General features: G+C 50.8%; 1 protein-coding gene across 16 annotated transcripts in view; it reads left to right on the top strand.

The window, feature by feature from the left end:
* Positions 1-422: 422 nt before the first annotated feature.
* Ccdc33 (coiled-coil domain containing 33) overlaps positions 423-18307 on the top strand; it is a 98878-nt gene continuing 80993 nt past the window's right edge. For 6 of the 16 annotated variants that reach the window (XM_087562007.1, XM_087562004.1, XM_087562008.1 and 3 more), the window contains exons 1-3: positions 423-852; positions 1664-1992; positions 2092-2208. In XM_087562007.1, coding sequence (XP_087418133.1) covers positions 543-852; positions 1664-1992; positions 2092-2208 — 756 coding nt within the window. In that variant the 5' untranslated portion in view covers positions 423-542. 16 annotated transcript variants of the gene reach the window in all.

Here is an 18307-nt window from a genome sequence, read left to right as displayed (position 1 = left end):
ACTCTCTTAGTCTGACTTTCCAGTTTCAGGGATCTTCCTGCCTGGGCCTTCCCACCACTAAAATGTCAGGCGTGCACCCCCACTCCCAGCTTCCATGGGTTCTGGAATCAACTGAGATTCTCACTCTTGTACAGCAAGTACATTGCTGACGAGCCCCAGCCCTAATCATTTGCTCTCCGTATTTCTTTATATTTTTGCCTTCTCTGCTGCTACCTTCACTAGAAGACAGGCTTCAGGAGGGCAGGGATGTGTCTGGTTCATTGCTATATTCAAAATGTCCAAGACAGCGCCTCATAAACAGTAGGGTCTCAATAAATATTTACTGAGAGATCAAATACTATGTAGGAGGAATCATCGATGCTTTTGTCCCCCAGTTCAGGCTCAGCTTCCTGGCTTGTTGCCTGGATCCTTCTCAAACAAACAGAGAAGGGTGAGGTGTGGCCCCAAGTGCCCAATCTGTCTGCTTTCAGCCTGGACCCAGGATGGGACTGTGAGCACGAGAGGGTAGGGCTCAGCCTGGAGTTCCGACCCTGGCTGAAGCCATGGCCTTCAGAGGTCCCGATCCCTACCTCCCGGCATCCCTGCTGACCCGGAGACTGAAGGCTGGAGAGAAGACACTGGACCTGGAATTTGAGATCTTGAGTGTGGGGTTTAACGAGGAGGGCCGGTATGCCCTGAGGCTGTCAGCTGAGAACCCACTGCAGGCGGGCTCCAGTGCTGGAGTGCAGTTACAAGTCAACGATGGGGACCCCCTTCCAGCCTGCTCAGCTGTCACTGAGGTCATTGAGCAGCAGGATCCTGGCCAGAGCCTCGCCTTCACCAGGAACAAATTTATCTTTACTTTGCCCAAAGGTACAAACTGAAGTCAAGGGTTGGGGGAAGGAGAATCCTTGGGACTTTTGCCCTAGACCTGATCAGAACCCTGGGGGACTGCAAGGGAACTGGGACAGCCAGAGACAGAGCTCTAGCCTCAATTTGAAGCTCTGCCTGTGTGACTATGTGGCCTTGGGCAAATGCTGGTCCTGTCAAAGCTCCTGCTTCCTTCAGTATGACGTGGACACTGAAACTGCTCTCATAGAGGGCAAAGGTGAAGAGGAACTGGGGGGGGCAGGTATGAATTCAATAGAGGCAAGCCCAAAGCACGTTTAGATCTAGGAGGTGAACGATACATGGATGGAATGATGCTAGAAGCTACTGCTGAGCTACTGCTGATTGTAGGCATGAAGACTGGACAGACACGGATAGAGAGAGGATCCTGGTCTTACTTTCTGGGAGTATCCAGATTGGGTACAAAGAGGCAGGAATTGTAAGTCAAAACCAGCTAAGTGATCTCTCAGATTCAGACTTAGAAGGAGGACTTTCCAGGCAACAGTCCTGGTGTATATCCCAGGCTAAGATTGGCCAAACTCCTCTCTGGCCCAGAGTGGTGTCAGCACCCAGAACAATCCCATGGGCCTCCTCTCTCTGGTGGAGTCACATGAGGCACAGGTAAACAAGGAATCTTGGGTGAGGAGAGCTGAGAGGAGTCACCCATAAGGGAACTCTTAGCCAAGCTCACTTGGGTTCAGTTCAAGTTGCCACAGGTCCCTGGCTATCCTTCTCACCCCTTGGAGGAGGGAGGGATATCCTGGAGACCACATTTAAAGCCATGTTTTCCACCCAGGGTTCTGTAAGAATGATGGGCAGAGCGATGCACACCTGCGTGTGGAGGCTCTGAGGCTGGATGGATCCTCAGGACAGGTGGCTCAGAAGGTAGGTGAGGCCATCTTCCCCATCTACCCACGGCCAGATGAGCCCCGAATGAACCTCACAGCGCAGGATCATGAAGATCTGTACCGCTATTGTGGCAACCTGGCTCTTCTCCGGGCCAGTGAGGACCCCACAGCCCGCCACTGTGGGGGCCTGGCGTACAGTGTGGCCTTCCATGTGCACAGGGCCCCTCGGTCCTCTGCCTCAAACTGCCGTCTGGAGCCTGGCCAACCAGAGCTACAGGTGGGTGCTCTTGGGTCCCAGCTCAGGACACCGCCTCTGATGAACCTGGCTGTCAACAGCCCTACAGTCCCTAATCTCAATCTCCCGTGTTCTCAGCAGACTTCGAGGGAGGTCCTGAGTGACAAGGCAGAAGTCTCTTCTGTGAATCCATCCAGCATGGACAGACACCAGGAGGGGCTCAGCTGGGAAGCAGGACCCTGTCAGCATCAGGCTGAGGTGAGGGGTGCCAGCCCTTCGGTGGGAGGATTCCCTACTATGGCCACTCTCTCATCCAGGCATTGTGTCCAATTGAGAACTCCCAGAACAAGCAGCCCATTTCACAGGTGAAGGAGACACACCTCAGGATTCTGGCTTCCACTAAATCTCAACATTTATTGGAAACCTTAGCACGTAGTAGGGTGTGGAAGCCAATGCTAGGACAGCCTCTAAGCAGGGAGTGTCACTAGAGCCAATACAGTTGGATACAATATGGGTATTACACATGATCCTCAGTGCTGTCAGGAAGGCTCTGAAAGTGGGGAGTGTGAGTCAGGAAAGGCTTTCTCAGGAGATGCGCCATTTTGAAAGGGCTCTTTGCTTCCTTCCCCACTCGTCTATGGACTCCTCCATTCCATATTTGGCTGTGCCAGACACTTACTAGGTGAGTGAAGCTTAGGAGTAGCAGTTTGAAGGAGGTTCCAGGAGTGAGGTCTAGGATAAGGTAGCAAAGAGAAGAGGGTGGTTCAGCAGGCAGCAGAGGGACAAGCTGAGATAGAGCACTCTCTCCTCCTCCCTCTCCCTGTCTCCCCCTCTCTCTCCCTGTCTCCCTCTCTCTCTCCCCGTCTCCCTCTCTCTCACCTGGCACTTAGTAGAGGCAGGGAGGGAAACTGAGTTTGATCATGGAGAGGTTCAATGGGGGAAGAAGTGGGAGGAACTGAAATATCCTGGTGAAGAGCAGGGGGAGGTATTCAATTCTGGAGGCAAAAAGTGAGGTGTGGGAGGGGGACTGTGAGGACAGGATTTCAGGCAAAGTAAGCTACCTGCAGCATATGACAGGGCCCCCCAAGCAACTGCTTTCATCCAGACCTCCTGGCTAACTAACGTGGCCCACTCTGACCTTTGTCCATTCATCTGAATCAATGACCACACCTTTCTGACCCGATCCTGTGCTCATCCCCATTCTGTTCTGGACGCTAAGTTGGATGAGATTGGCAGCCTAGGTGAGGCTGAAAGCTCCCTGTGTTCCCGGCCCTGCCCCTCTGTCTAATAGTGTTATCTAGACACAGGACACTCGGGAGGAGACCAAGGATCAGGAACACACTGTCCCTGCTCTTTGGGTCTCCACTCAGCCTGGGCAGCCTGAGCCATGTGGTGGATGGTGAACTCCTGCTACAGTGTAAAATGTGGGTGAAGGAGGTTGGGACCACTGGGGGGAGGGAGGCTGGCGAGATGGCTGCAGCCGACCTTAGCAGCTCTAATTTCTGTTATTTAAAGCTATCATCTCTGTGCCGTACTCCCTCTTAAAGTGTCAGATGTCTGCTTCTACAGAGACAAGAAAATAGCTTTCAAGGGAGAGGAAAATCGTACCCTTTAGAGGGGATGGGGGGGTCAGCAATCACAGCCCTGATGACAGTGCCAGAGCCCACAGACAATGGAGGGTTCCCTGTGAACAAGGGACACGCTTGTAGCTAGACAGACTCAGCCCAGCAGCTCAGCCTAAGGAAAGCAGGCTCCTGTCCCTATAGTCACCTGGAGGCCGTGGCAGGACACAAAGAGCAGTGGGGCCCTATTGCTCTTTGGACCTGTAGCCTGGAACTATAGGGACCCTCGAAATCCGCAAACAGGAGGAATAAAAGGGACAAGAGAGAACTTCATTTTGGGGGTCCAGAAAAATTCAGTGCAAGGCTAAGAACAGATTTCTGGGCTCCAGAAGCAAAAGCTTCAGTACGAAGGCATTTCCTCCAGCCTTTGCCCAGCACAGGGCTCATTCATTCCAACCTGTTCTCAGCCCTGTTAGCACCAAACGTCTCGACAACTTGTTCAATGTAGGACTTCAGTTTCAAGAGTACTTTTTGCTTTAGATAGTGTGTGCCATTTTCCCAAGCATAACAGATGAAGGTCATGGGGCAGGGCAATAGAACAATGAGATGAAGGGTGGGCAGGCATCTAACTGGGGTGCAGGGAAGAGGGCTCTCAGTATCAATGTGTGCTGGCTGAGTCTGACTCCTTTTGCTTTCTGACTATGGTGCTCTTGGTTCTAAATGGGCACACCAAATGTTGTTGCTCCGAGCTAATATTTTCCAGGGGGTGGGGGCGGTTAGCAGGAACTGTTCCCAAGAATATTTCCAACATGAGCAGCCAGAGACTGAGGGTGGAGGTCCCCCAGGGGCGCCCTGACTCACAAAGGAGGACCCTAAGAGCACACTGGCAGGAGCTACCTCAAGTTCCCTGCAGCCACTGACTGTCATCTTCCCTGGGGCACAGGGGCTTCCTTAGATGCCTGCCCTTACATGGTGCTACCTGAATTCACTTCCTGGAAGCTTTGAGATCACATGACTAATCATGACTTTGCCTAAAAGAAGGTTTGATCAGAAGAAGCGGGTTGAGCTGTACAGTGCTGGGCAGAGGGACCCGGGGGAGAAGGGTAGAAAATGCAGGCAAGTCTGAGCTATAACCAGCTACCCCCCCCCCCCAAACCCACTATGCCTCTTGGTAGGGTTGGGGAGAGAAAAGAAGAATGGTAGCTTTGATCCCTGAGTCATTGTGCCCTCAAAGGTCACTAGTTCAGTGACACCTTCCCACAGGCAAGCTGTTGAAGAGGGAAACTTTGAGCTGGAAATTCCCAGGTATGGGGTTTCTGGAAACATGAGTTGAATCCCTTGCTCATAGCTCCAGGGGCCACCTTGGGGATTCCTGCGATTTTGAACCTTGATTTCCTCCCGCAAGATCCTGTGGTCCAGATTCCTGAGGAAGAGGGAGGAGGGTGTGACGAGATCGTCCCGCCCCGCCGCCGTACCTCTTCCAAACAATCACGGTTTTGTTTCATGGAAATGATTCTGTTTCCCTGGAGTCTTTTAAAAGACGCTTTTAATTTTCTTTTTTATTTCTTCCATTTAAAACACCTTTCCATTTATTTATTTATTTATTCATTTTTGCCCCAGAGGAACAGGAAAAGAAAGAAAGAAGCTAATAAAGCAACCACCAAATGAGAAGCACCTGGCTTGAAGCCTGTGGATTCTAATCGTAGCTCCGGCACTAACAAGCTAGGGGCTTTTATTTAAGAAGTGGAGGAGAACCAAGTGGCTATGGAGGGAGCTGAGTGGCTAGCCTCACCTCTTCCCTCTGTCCCTACACCTCGGTGGTAACCTCATTCCTTTCTCTTTGTTCCCTCCCTCTCCCCACCCCCATCCAGCCTGTTTGTTCCCGGTCCCGATTCTGGCTAGAGCTGCGGGTCTGCACTTTCGCTGCCCCAGGAACCCTCCAGCTTCGGGCCAGAGCGCTGCCAGTCTTCTCTCTCTCCTGGCTGCTTTTAAATTCATTATGCCTTTTATTGCTTGCTATTGCCTGCGCTATTCCCATTGCCCTGGAGACTAGAGTGGTTCAAGCGGGAGAGGCGCAGGATGCGGATTTCATTAACTCCACTCTTTACTGCCCATTCACTCTCAGGGGCCTGGCCTGGAGGGGTAGGGAGGGAGAACTGGGCACCTCTTTGTTGTCCCGGTCCCTCAGTGCGGACCTGCTTCCCTGGTCTTTCAAAGCTTCCACCTGTCTCGGCCCTGGTAGAGAGGAATGCTGTGACCCATTTCACAGGTTGGGAGATAGGTTTGGGACTACAAAAAGGAAGTGGTTGGAGGTGCAGAACGAAAGCGCAGTTTAGAATTGAGCTGCCAGCCCCTTCCCTGGCTGGTAAGGCCGACTCTCCGAGAATCTTCTCTGTACCGGGATCCCAACGCTGTCCCTTCTCTGCCTGTCTGGCCTCCATCAAATCTGCGGACTGCAGCAAAGGCGGCTCTTCCTTGCAAATGAGGCAGTTTTATGAGCTTTAGAAAAACACTCCAATTGTTCCCTCAATTACCCTGGAGCAGATTGAATATATTAATCTCTCTCTTAACTCGAGTTAGAGACTCAGCTGCCACCCCTCCCCCCAGCCACCAGCCCCTTTCTGCAGGCACGCGCCAGGGATTGACTCCCAGCCCCCACCTTTCTGGGCCTGGAGCCCCAAGCTGGTCAGTTTAGTCCCTGGCAAATGCCCCTCCCCCACCCCCTCTCTCCCTACACACAAATACACACACACACACACACACACACACACACACACACACACACACGGGAGGGCGGGGAGAGAAAGAGAGAGCCCTGTTTTACATTTCCCTATCAATTTTCATTGATTTTTTTCTCCTTTGCCATTATTTGAAAGAGCTTTTTTTCCCTGAGTAAACGTGATCATGGGGACATGCACCCTCCCACCCCTCTTACCACATAGGGACTGGGCGGGGTCTCAGGCTCTCCCCTCAAGCTCCAGTGACAAGTGCCTCCAGCTTAAACACACTCTGCCCCAGGCAGCTGAGCCCTGCTAAAAGCTACCTGAGGTTTCCCTTTGTACCTCGATTTTCTTTTATTTCTGAGAAACAAAGGCACTGTCAAGGCGTTCTCAGAGAGTGCTGTCACCCGCACAGGGAGGGGTGTAGCCTGTCTCTATGGTGGTGAGGCTGAGACTGGCAGAGCAGTGGAGTAGCCAGTTCTGGCCCTGGGGAGGATAGGGCAGTGAGTATTTCCAACCCTTCCCCCAGCGCACTGTAATGAAGCACTTCCTATCCAATGAATCCTCAAGGGAGGATCCAGGGGTCCCACCCAGGGTGCCTCTCCTAGGTGAGCATCAGAAGCCGGGGTCCTGTACTTATGTCCCTGCACAAGCCTCTGCCTCTGTCTCCACACTGCCTGATCTTTGAGCTGTCTCTAAAAGCCCTTGGAATCCTGTCATAGAGGCCCCTTCTTTATCAGCTGGCTGGACAGAGCAGGCACATGGATCAGAAGGACTCGATGCAGGTTAAGCTCTGGTTTAGCAGCACCTTGACCTTGTATAAGTTACAGGCCATTCTCAGCCTCTGCTTCCCCACCTGTGAAATGGGTGAGAACAACTCCTGTGTCCACCATTACTGGGAAGATCTGAGTGAAAGAGAAGTGGTTGGTATACAGTCCAGCATGCCCTGCAGCAGGCGTTTAACAGAAGCTTGCTGTTCTAGCAACGAGTGCACAGGAGAATCTGTGTTGAGCAAGGTATAGTTCAGGCCTCTGTTTCTGCACCTAGAAAACAAGATTGCTCCTTCTTGCCTGGCTCCCAAAAGAGGAATGCTGTGGACTTGTGAGTCCCACTATCCCTGGGTCAGATACCACACTGCAGGGTAGAGAGGGCCAGTCTGGGTGCTAGTCTGGGAAGTGGCTCCATTAGCAGATTGTTGTAAGGGAACAGAGCAGATGGCCCTGCTGGCCCGCCTCCTCTCTGCCTCTCCCCTCTCCCACCGGCAAGGACTGGTGCTGACTCACACCTCCTGGGTGCCTGCAAGTGTGAGCGTGTGTGTGTGTGTGTGTGTGTGTGTGTGTGTGTGTGTGTGTGTGTGTGTGAGAGAGAGAGAGAGAGAGAGAGAGACAGAGAGACAGAGAGACAAAGAGAGTCTGCATATGAGTGTGTGTGTGTGAGAGAGAGACAGAGAGACAGACAGACAGAGAGACAGAGAAAGACAGAGAGGGAGCCTACGTGTGTGTGTGTGTGTGTGTGTGTGTGTGTGTGTGTGTGCCTGCATATGTGTGTGTATGTGTGTGTATCAGACAGAGAGACAGAAAGAGTCTGCATATGAGTGTGTGTGTGTGTGTGAGAGAGAGAGAGAGAGGGACAGAGACAGAGACAGAGAGAGTGCCTGCATATGTGTGTGTATGTGTTTGTGTGTGTGTGTGCATGAGACAGAGAGACAAAGAGAGTCTGCATATGAGTGTGTGTGTGTGTGAGAGAGAGAGAGAGACAGAGAGACAGAGAGACAGAGACAGAGAGACAGAGAGACAGAGAGACAGAGAAAGACAGAGAGGGAGCCTACGTGTGTGTGTGTGTGTGTGTGAAAGAGAGAGAGAGAGAGAGAGAGAGAGAGCCTGCATACATATGAGTATGTGTGTGTGAGAGAGAGGATGCCCTGTGCATGAGTGTGTGAGAGAGAACAGAGAAAGACAGAGACAGAGAGACAGAGAGAGATAGAGAGAGACAGAAAATCCAGTTGAGGGAAATGGAGAGGAAGGGGGTGCCTGCTTCTGAAAACCTCAGCCGAACCCCAGCTCCAGGGAAATGTGAACCCATCTGTCATTCCCAGCAATTTCCTTCACAGGTGTTTAGGCTCACAGAAGCACACATGTACATAGTGATCATATGTGTGCAAAAACACACCATGTCCTCTCCCAAAGACAAGTCCATAAGAAACATGCACACATGGGAAGTACACATGCATACCCCCACATGTAGACCCATGCCTCCTGGTTTCGTCTCTACAGACGCCAGAGCACAATATCTACCAAATGAGTAGGGGACATGGCATGTGTGATGTATGAGGTGAGATTAAAGCGCTGTGTGAAACTGATATTTAATTCAACTCTGACAGCAGACGGGGGCAGGCAGCAGGGGAAGCTGACAGCCTGGATGCTTGGTCTCCATGATGGTTGGCCTACGAGCTGTCAGCACAGCCACCCTCAGCCTAGACTGAGTCTGCAAAGTCTCAGGGTCAGCAGATGCCAAGGCCAGCACAAAGTAGTCCCTTTCCTGGGATAAGCCAAGTATTCATATGGGTGTCCTTCCCCTGTCTCACTCCCACAGCCTTCCCGGTGGTACTGTGGTCCAACCTCGCTTGACATAAGGTGGCATCATTCATTCATCCATCCACCCACCCGTGCCTTCATTCTATTCACTTTCCCGAGCAGCAGACTGAGTTTCTGTGTGTCCAGCCCTTGGAGAAATGTCCATATAGCCACAGGGATATATCTTGGAGGAGATAGAAGGCACGAACAGTGACTTTCCAAACCCACAATATCTATAAGTGAGCCCCAAGGCCTCAGATCACTGCAGAGCAGCAGCTCTGGGAGGATTTAGAAGACTGGAGCTTTGAACCTCAGTTCCTAGCTGCATCTGAACAGTTACGACTCAGCTGGAGTCCCCAACCTCCTTGGGCCTCGTAGTCCTCAGCCAAACAATGGGCACAGTGATGTCTAGTGAGGAAGCCATGGGGTTTGGGTGAAGAGAAGGGTGGGAACTTATATGGTGTAAAACCCTCCTCACAGACATCAGGATGATAGCTGAGCCATGCCTCAAGGATAGATGGGGCAGGAGAGGGTTCTAATGGAACTCTCAGAAAGAGCACAGTGCAGAGGCAGGATATGGAGCCAGGAAAGAAATTGGCTGGTAAGGAGAACTCAGGAAGTAAAGAATTGTAGAAATACCAAGGGGATGGAGAGGAGGTGGTGTCTCCACAGGCTTTGGGATTTCTGTCATGGAAGCTGCTCTGAGCCAGACTGACCAAGGCAGAGTCCATACTTCACTGGGCACCCACAAAGCCTCATTAGAGCACCGCATTGGTCTCAGGAGGAAGGCAGGGTAGCCTGACAGTATTCCATTTCTGTGGAGGAAACTAAATCCTAGAGAAGGCAAGGTCCTGCAGAGCCAGCACCAAAGCCAAGATGGAATCCTGCTCTCTACAGCATGTTCCGGACTCTCTGCTCCAGCAGTCAGCATCAGTGTAGGGTGAGGGATGACGAACTGCATTCCTGGCCAGGCAGACTCACAATTTGCAAACTCTTCCTCAATCCCTTAGAAGTGGACCCTACTGCTTCAAGTCTTGACCCCTTGGACAAGAGCAGAAGGAAGTAGCTGGGCTTCCTGGTGGCATCTTATGAATATGATATGATACCAAGATCAGCTAAGACAGGTTACCCAGTGTTCAGCTGACCGTCCCAGCGATGGACTCGTGGACTGGGTGGTTTGGGATCAAGGCTGGAGTGAAGTTGGGGATGTTCAGTGTGAAGAGTTCAGGACAAATTTTGTGGCTCCCTAGAACTGGCTGGTGAGACGTAGAAGAAATACTGCATCAAAATTCCCAGCACATGAGTAAACCCTCCGATACTCTGTCTGAAGAATGAGGGTCTTACACCAGCAAGCACCACAGTCGGCTTTACACTCAAGTGAGCTCCAGGTCACTGCCTCCCACTGCCCCTGGGGGAGTCACATTACTTCTCTGTCCCTGTTTCCTCCCCTATAGAGGGCATGTAATGCCTCCCTCACAAGATGACTGTGAAAGTTAAGAGAAAGGCTGGCTTCCCTGCAGTCCTGAAGGCTTCTTGGATGAGACAGGGTCCCCCAAACTCCCTAAAAACAGATGGCGTGGAAGGCACCCTGGATTCAGCTGTGGGGGCAGGAGGAGCCACCTGTCCTTGCCCGGCACCCTCAGGGAGGCAGTCTTAGTTCCTCCATGCAGTGTCTGTTGGTCCCTGATTCTGAGCCAGGTCTGGCCTCTCAGAACCCCCAGAAAGACAAATACAGCATAGTGAGATTGCAAAGTCATTGAGTAAAGGAGGGGACACAAACTGGTTCACTCTGGGAAGGCTAAAGAAATGGAAGAGAAGATGGTACACTTGTCCTTGGTATCCTGAGAATTGACTCTAAGGACCTCTCAAAGGGCCAGTCTGTAGATGCCCAAGTTCTTTAAGTGAAAATGACATGGTGTTTACATAGAACCTTTGCACATATTTCTGTGTACTTTTATCATTATTATTGCTACAATTGCTAGTAGTAGTAGTAGTAGTAGTAGTAGTAGTAGCAGCAGCAGCAGCAGCAGTAGTAGTAGTAGTAGTAGTAGTAGTAGTAGTAGTAGTAGTAGTAAGAGATATAGGGTCTACTAGACATCCCAGGCTGTCCCCAAGCTTGTGATCCTCCTGTCTCAGCCTCCTAAATGTTTGGCTTACAGGAGTATGCAGCTGCACCTGGCTCTTCCTACACACTTTAATTCATCTCTAGATTCTTCATAATATCTAGTGAAATGCTGGAACATTGTAGATAGTTGTACTGTATTGTCTGGAGACTCATAGCAAGGAAAAGTCTATGCATTCAGTTCAGATGCAATTTTATTTTGTTATTCTTGAGATGCCAGAGATTGAGCCCAGGCTTTAAGCATGCCAAGTATGCCAACCCTAGAAACTATTTGTACATACACACACATACACACACACATACACACATACACACATACACACATACATACATACACACAAACACACACATACACACATATACACATACATACACACACATACACACATATATACATACACACATACACACACATACACACACATACACACATACACATACATACATACATACATACATTCATACATACATACATACTTGGAGGCAGACTGTATTGAGTAAAGAAGGGAGGTAGGTAATGGAAAGTTCTGGTCTGCTGACCTTCAGCTGTGGAACTTTACCTATGCAGCTCAATTCCCCAGGTCATAAGGGAACTGAGGATCAATGAGAATCACAGAAAAGCACTTGGCAAGACCTCAGGAAACTGGGATCCTCAGAGGCTATATTCTAAGCAGAGGACAGCTGGAACAAAGGCCTGGGCCCTGGAACATGTTGGTTTCTTTGGGGAGACTTGGAGATTACTGGGGAGACAGTGATCTGGGGGCCGGTGAGGGCTTGGTCATGGCTTCCCTTCTCCCCTACCCCCAGCAGAAAGCTTGCCCCAAGCCACTGCAGGCTGAATGGTGCTGAGGCCCTTGGGTGAGCATGGTGAGTATAGACATTATTTTAATCTTCCTCTTAGAGCATAATTGCTTTCTGTCTCCTGGTGTTCCTGAAAAGACTTCCCCTCCCGGCGAGATGGCTTTCTAGGTTCCTCTCTCTGCCAGGAGACAAGACAGCTGGGCCAGCTCCATGCTGCATTAACACACTGCAAATGTGATTTCATGGCCTCAAATGAGATTAGGGCCAAAGGCTCTGCTCTCTGGTGGAGGCAGCAGGCGATGTGGGCAGGAGTAGCCAGTGCTGAGCTGGAGGTCTGAGAGAGAGCCATTCCAGGTCCACCAGGCTGCCTGAGTGAGTGAGTGGCTTCCTATAACTGGAGCCCCTCAGACCTTCTGTTTCATGCTGGTTGCAGAACCAGCCTTAAGATTTGTCCTGGGATGGGTGCTCTGGTCTCTACTGTCCCACAATTCCCAGGTTACCTATAGTAAGGGAGAATGCTGGGATGGAAACAAATTCTTCAGTGTGGCTTCAGTATCCTCCTCTTCCTCTTCTTCTTCTCCCTCCTTCTCCTCCTCCTCTTAACATGTAGCCCAGCCTTGGTTTAAGCTGCTATATAGCCAAGGCTGACCTTGAACTTATTATCCTTCTTGGCCTTCTAAGTGCTGGGATTACAGGCCTATGCTGCCATGCCCAGCTTTATGCAATGCTGGGGATAGAGCATTGTATACACTAGGCAAGCATTCTACCATCTGAGCTACATTCCTAGCCCTAGTTTCCTTGCCTTTAAAATGAGAACCACAGGATCCTGTATGGTAGCACACATTTATAACCCCAACACTTGGGAGGCAGAGGAAATAGAAGCACCACACATTCAAGGCCAGCCTGGACTATGTAGGGAGTTCTAGACCAGCCCAGGCTACAGAGCAAAACAACAACAATCATTAATAAATAGGAACTACAGAGAGGATTAACCTATACAAAGTTATACACGCTATTCTGTGACATATTAGGTACCCACTACATGTTACTCACTCGTCTGAGATTTGCAGATGCTGTCCGCCCTTGTGGGGAGAGAGGCACCAAGAGGTATCACACTAGAGAAACATCACCATTCCAGGCTAAAGCAGAAGAGGGGAGGGAGGCATTCCATGAGGATGCTGCTCACTCATCAAGCACCTACCTGGTACAAACTTTGCTGTGCTGCGCTGGCCCCCGAGACATAGCTTCGCCATGCATGGTCCCTGCCCTCAAGGAAGACAGACCCTGTCCTAGAGGAGTAAATGGTATCTCATGAGTTCAGGGAGAAGGGATGCCTATGAACTGTGGGTCCGATGCCTTTATGTCGGGAAAGGAGTGGGCAGGTTTCAGGGAAGATTTGCTGTGGTCAGCTGTCCATGACTTCAGCTGTGGAGGGACCATCAGGCAGATACAGCGGCATATATAAGTCTCCAAGGCTAAAGAGGCCATTGGCTACTCAGAAGGGCCTGGAGCATGGGTATAAAGCAGAGCTGGAGAGACGGAAATTCTTGGGACATGCAGACCTGTTAGAAGGGTTGGGGCTGAGGAGGCACGGGCATACACTGAAGACTGGTTGCTCAACGGCAGCCTCGTGCTTAGTAAATGGACACCGTCCACCTTGGCAGGGTACCTGCCACCTCTGCCCCTTCCTAATGGAAGGGAATAGCAGGCAGCTTCCTCTGTTACCCTTTATTCAATCGCTTGTTAACGAGTTATCGATCCTTTTAGAAGAAAAATGTTCAAAAGCCATGCTGCATCTTTAGTAAAGTGATTTATGAGTTGACAGTGGGGCCTGAGCTGCCTCAGATGAGAGCTCTGGTTACTCAACACTGAGAAGAATCTTCCAACAGGGCAATCAATCAGGGTGCGTGCTAAGCAGATGGGAGCAGAGCTAACCAACATGTCACCCCCATGTCTGCTGGAGACAAAGCCAGGGCCATGGGCACTCTCTATCACATAAACTGCTAGAAAGGTGAGGGAAACCTCCTCTGGGCTATCTAGCTCCTTCTGGCCCCACTCTCTGGCCCTCTGTAGGAGTCAACCAGCACAGCTGCTTAGCCGATGAGGTCACTGAGGTGTCTAAGGTCAAAGGGACTACAGCACACCAAGGCTAAAGATGAGCCCTACGGCTTCCACCACATCATGTACTTGGTAGCTGAACTTACTCCTGCTTACTTGCTACTGCTTGCTGTAACTGTCCTGGGGACTGAGGCTTGCAAGAGCAGGCGGCCATGTGCATAGTTATAGAGGTTGTCATAGCCACATCCAGACAACCCAGTATCTATTTCCTGAGCTTCCCTACGGTTTCCTTTCATACTAAGGGACCAAAGAGAGGCAGAAGTAATCTCCTAGACTACTACTGTTAACTGTGGCCAATGTAGCCAGTAGGTCCTGTCACTGCGGTTTGCGTCCACAGGGCTTGGCCAAAACTGGACCAAGGCCACGTTAATACTACCAGCCACAGCTCAGATGTCCTGACGTTACCATCTGGGGACAGGGGGGAAACGATCCGTTAGAGCTGGGAAGCAGTGGCCTCCTTCAGATGCCAGGCCACTATGTTCAGATGAGACTCCACTCTGCTTTACACTGCTTGCTCATTTCTGATGCCATCGTCTAGCTTTAAGGTCACAGAGCCAGCTGCCTGCTCTCATTCAAAAGGCTAGCTGTGGCTGAGGCGTGGTTTCTCAATAGTAGAGAAACTACTCTCTGGTCAATCCCCAGCACAAAACAGTAACAACAAAAACAACCCACAGTTGTCTGTGTCTGCTCTTAACCCCATCCATGGTTACCCTGGTTTTGAAAGAGAAATAAGAATGTGACTACTAAAAAAAACGGGGAGTCAATAGGCCTTACTGCGCATGCTCAGAGACCTTGCCACGCATGCTCAGAGAGCTTGCCACGCACGCTCACAGAGTCCCAGCCTTCAGGCCTGGATTAAAATCCCAGCTCCGTCTTCAGAGCTGGTGGAGCTGGTGACCTTAAATAGGTCTATTTCCTCAGAGCACCTGTCCCTCATGACAAAGAGAGTGACAAGAGTCGTTTACGAGGGTCATAACACGAGGCTTAACTGAAACAGTGTACTTAGGGCTGCTGGCCAGAGCCTCCACTCATAGTTTATGTTCATTAAGTGCAGGGATGTACCGAGGTGCCGAAGAAGGATGGTGGTGGCGACTGTAGGATTTCAGGCAAGAGTGTAGGCCTACAAGAAGGGCTCACAGAGCAGCTGCCTCCGGTTTAAGAGGAATAAGGTGGGATTGTCATATCAATCATCCTTGTGACCCCGGGCTTGAAAGGCAAGAGTTTAGAACATGAACTCAGCCCGAAGGGCAGCTTTCTGGGACAGCAGCCTGGGAAGCTTTGGTGGAAGGATTCAAACCACAACGGGATGGAGTTTTCCAGATGCTAGCAGGTACCTCAAGGAAGCCCAACCTATGTAGAACCCAATGTGGCCGTAGCTGAGATCACCTACTGGGATACAGAACAGAGTGGAAAAGAGGAAGAAAGGATGTGGGGTTCATATGAGAGGCACTCACATCTTAAGTGACAACAACGGAGACTCAAACTGCCTCGCAAGATGCTCGCCTGCCTTCTTGCCAGAGCTGTTGAGGAGGAAGTGGTCCGTTCTGTCTTTGGGTTCTTTGGTGAGAAGGAACAGGACACCCTACAAAGAGACCCAACAGTATACCCTCCCCCAAAGACAGAGGGTAGGGAGAAGACAAGCCGGAACCACAGACCCACCTAACACGATGTCCCTAGCACAGTGGGACTGCAGAGACTAAAGCATAGACTCAACTGACATTTTAATAGAAAGTATGAACTGGCTTCACGTGACTCTATTGAAACTGTAACTGAAGCAAAGGAAAGACCAAAGATCTCCACAGAAACTCAGAGCCTCAGACTCCTAGGCGATGTGAGGTCAGGGCAGCCCCTGGAGGCTTAGCCGGTTGGCAGTGGAATCAACACTGTGTCAGAGCACGGGATCTTGCACGGTCTTACTTCTTTCAGCCACCAAGGGAGCACCTACTGCATACACCAGCAGGGCTGGGAGGAATTAATGCTATCAGGGTACTGCCCGAGTTGGCAGCTGTCAAAATAAAAACCTAAAGAGGAATAGTGACGTTGCTAAGCCCCCAACCCTCACTCTTTGAGGATTAAACACAGTGTAAGAGCCACCCCAAAACCACACAAACTAAGGCATCTGTCGCCATGCACAAACGAGGCTGCTTTCCTTCTGAACCTCCTGGGAAGAGGGTCCCGAGCAAGCGAGACCCTACAGAGAAGGGGTGTTGCTGTGGCCATGGGAACCAGCCTGGGAACAGAAATGAATAGGCTAGGGTATCTGGAGGAGGGTGTAACGACCAAGCACCGGGTTAGAAGTATATGGCTAGCATCTGCAGACATCTGTTATTTCTCCAGTCCATGTCTGCTAGGCAAAACCAAGCTCCAGAGTGAGCATTTAAGCACTTTCTATTTTGTCTCAGCTCCTAGAGCGGCCCTGATTCCTAATCATATGATGGAGGGAACTAAAGCCCAGAGAGGTTAATACTTTATCTACAGCCACACAGCTATGGGTGAGTTGCTCCAAAACCCACACCACCTGTGTTTCCTACCTTATCCAACCCTGCCGCTCAGCAGGAGGGGAAAGAAATGGAGATGATGGGGAAGCCAGGTTCTAAGGGGAAAAGGGAAGCCTAGCTGGGGTCTCTAAGATGGAGAGGCACTGTCCTGGGACTTGTACAGATGGATTGCCCCTGGAACTGGGAGGAAAAGAGCCTGACTTTGAATCACATGTCTACTTGAGCCCTCATGTTTCCCACTTCATCCAGCTGACCTCTGCCAGCAATGTACACAATGTGGTCACAGCCATGCATGCAGACAATACACAGAAAAATGTTAGCGATTCTTAGTGTGTCACCAACAATGTATGTTTCAGTCCTTTACCCATTCTCTCCCCCATAGTTCTACCGCCCTCCAAGAAGAAACCATTCCTTGAGTTTTTTAATGTTTATTTGGTGTGGTGTATGCCTGTGAGCATGTTCATGGTGGGCGAGGGGGAAGTTGCGTGCATATGGTGGTCGTAGATGTCTACTCTTGTGCACGTGGAAGCCAGAGGTTGATGATGTCAGGTCTCTTTCTCAGTCTCAGGCCAGAGGTGGGTTCTCTCACTTCTCCTGGACCTCACCCACTGGCTAGGCTGGCGGGTGAGTTCAGGATGCACCAACCACCGTTTCCCAGTGCTGACTACAGCCCTGTTTTTTACATGGGTGCTAGGGATCTGAACTCAGGTCCCCATGCTTACAAGGCAGGCACTTTAATGGCTGAGCCCAAGGAGGCTAGGTGACTACCTATAGAACTTCCCTGCATCATCTCTGAGGATAGTGATCGGTCTTCTGTGCTGTGGTAAGAACGAGGGACTGGGCACACAGTGTGGTGATCCAGTCACATTCACTAAGGACAGGATAGCAGGGACTGGTCACCAGTCAGTGCAGGGGAAAGAGAAGAGGGCTTCTGACTCCACCCTGCTGCACTGCATCCGTGTGACCGATTCTGGCCTGTGATGTCATACAGTGTTGCCTAGGTGATCCAGCTAAATGGAAAACTGTACTTTCCCAAGACTGGGCAGAGCAAGGTTCACCCCACGTGACCCTCCTGTGGCTGCCAGGAGTCAGTTCCCTAACCCCCTGCTCAGCTGATCATGGCCTAAATACTCCAAGGCACCTCCACCCACGGGATCTCTCACTTCTGAGAAGGATTCATATTGTATCCGCCCACTCAACTTCCCCTACCCAGTCCAGCCCCCAAAGCAGTGTGTGGCACCCCTGAGACCACACTGATGGGTAAAGACTCAAGGTACCTGGGCATGCTGGCTGTCGAGGCCCATGACTGATCCCCTGCCCGTATCCAGTGCTAATACTAACCCCAAGATTGCTAAGTGAACACTTCTTGCCCCCAAGAGGATGGGACGACAGAAGACAAAGGTGAGGCTAGGGCAGAGTCTGTAACAGCTGCGTAATCTCATCCTTGTCCTCTGACGGTGACAAGCTCGACAAGAGTGTTCCTTCTCTGGGTCTCAATCACCGCTGTGAGCCGAGAGTGGTGGTGATTAGGTGTTCTGTTCTGAGGCTCTCAGGGATGACATGCAATACCCCAAGATGGTGGTTGACTTGGCCTGCCCTGGCCTGAGAGCCCACTGATGTTGCCCATCAGCCACCATGCAATCCTTGGCTGCATGGTTGTTCCCCTGTTTTGATCACTGCTGTATCCCCTACACTTAGAACAGTGCATAGGACAGAGTACATGTTCAATAAGGAATTGTGGAAGAATGGCAAGAACCTGCCAGGAGGGTCCCAGAGCCAGGAATGCCAGCAGTTCAGTGGAAGGGCTCACATACCTCCCCCTTTCATTTGGTGGCAAAACCAAACCTGTGTCTGTGCCATTTCCCTATAAGGACAGACCGCTCCCCTGTAATATCACACATTCATATTTCTTTGATTGTGTGTGTGTGTGTGTGTGTGTGTGTGTGTACGGAGGCCAGAGAGG

Source organism: Rattus norvegicus, chromosome 8, assembly GCF_021556685.1.
Source record: "Rattus norvegicus strain SHRSP/BbbUtx chromosome 8, alternate assembly SHRSP_T2T, whole genome shotgun sequence".
Classification (NCBI taxonomy): Eukaryota; Metazoa; Chordata; class Mammalia; order Rodentia; family Muridae; genus Rattus; species Rattus norvegicus.
The sequence above is the reverse complement of the archived record's forward strand: the minus strand, read 5'-3'. Positions and strand labels throughout refer to the sequence as shown.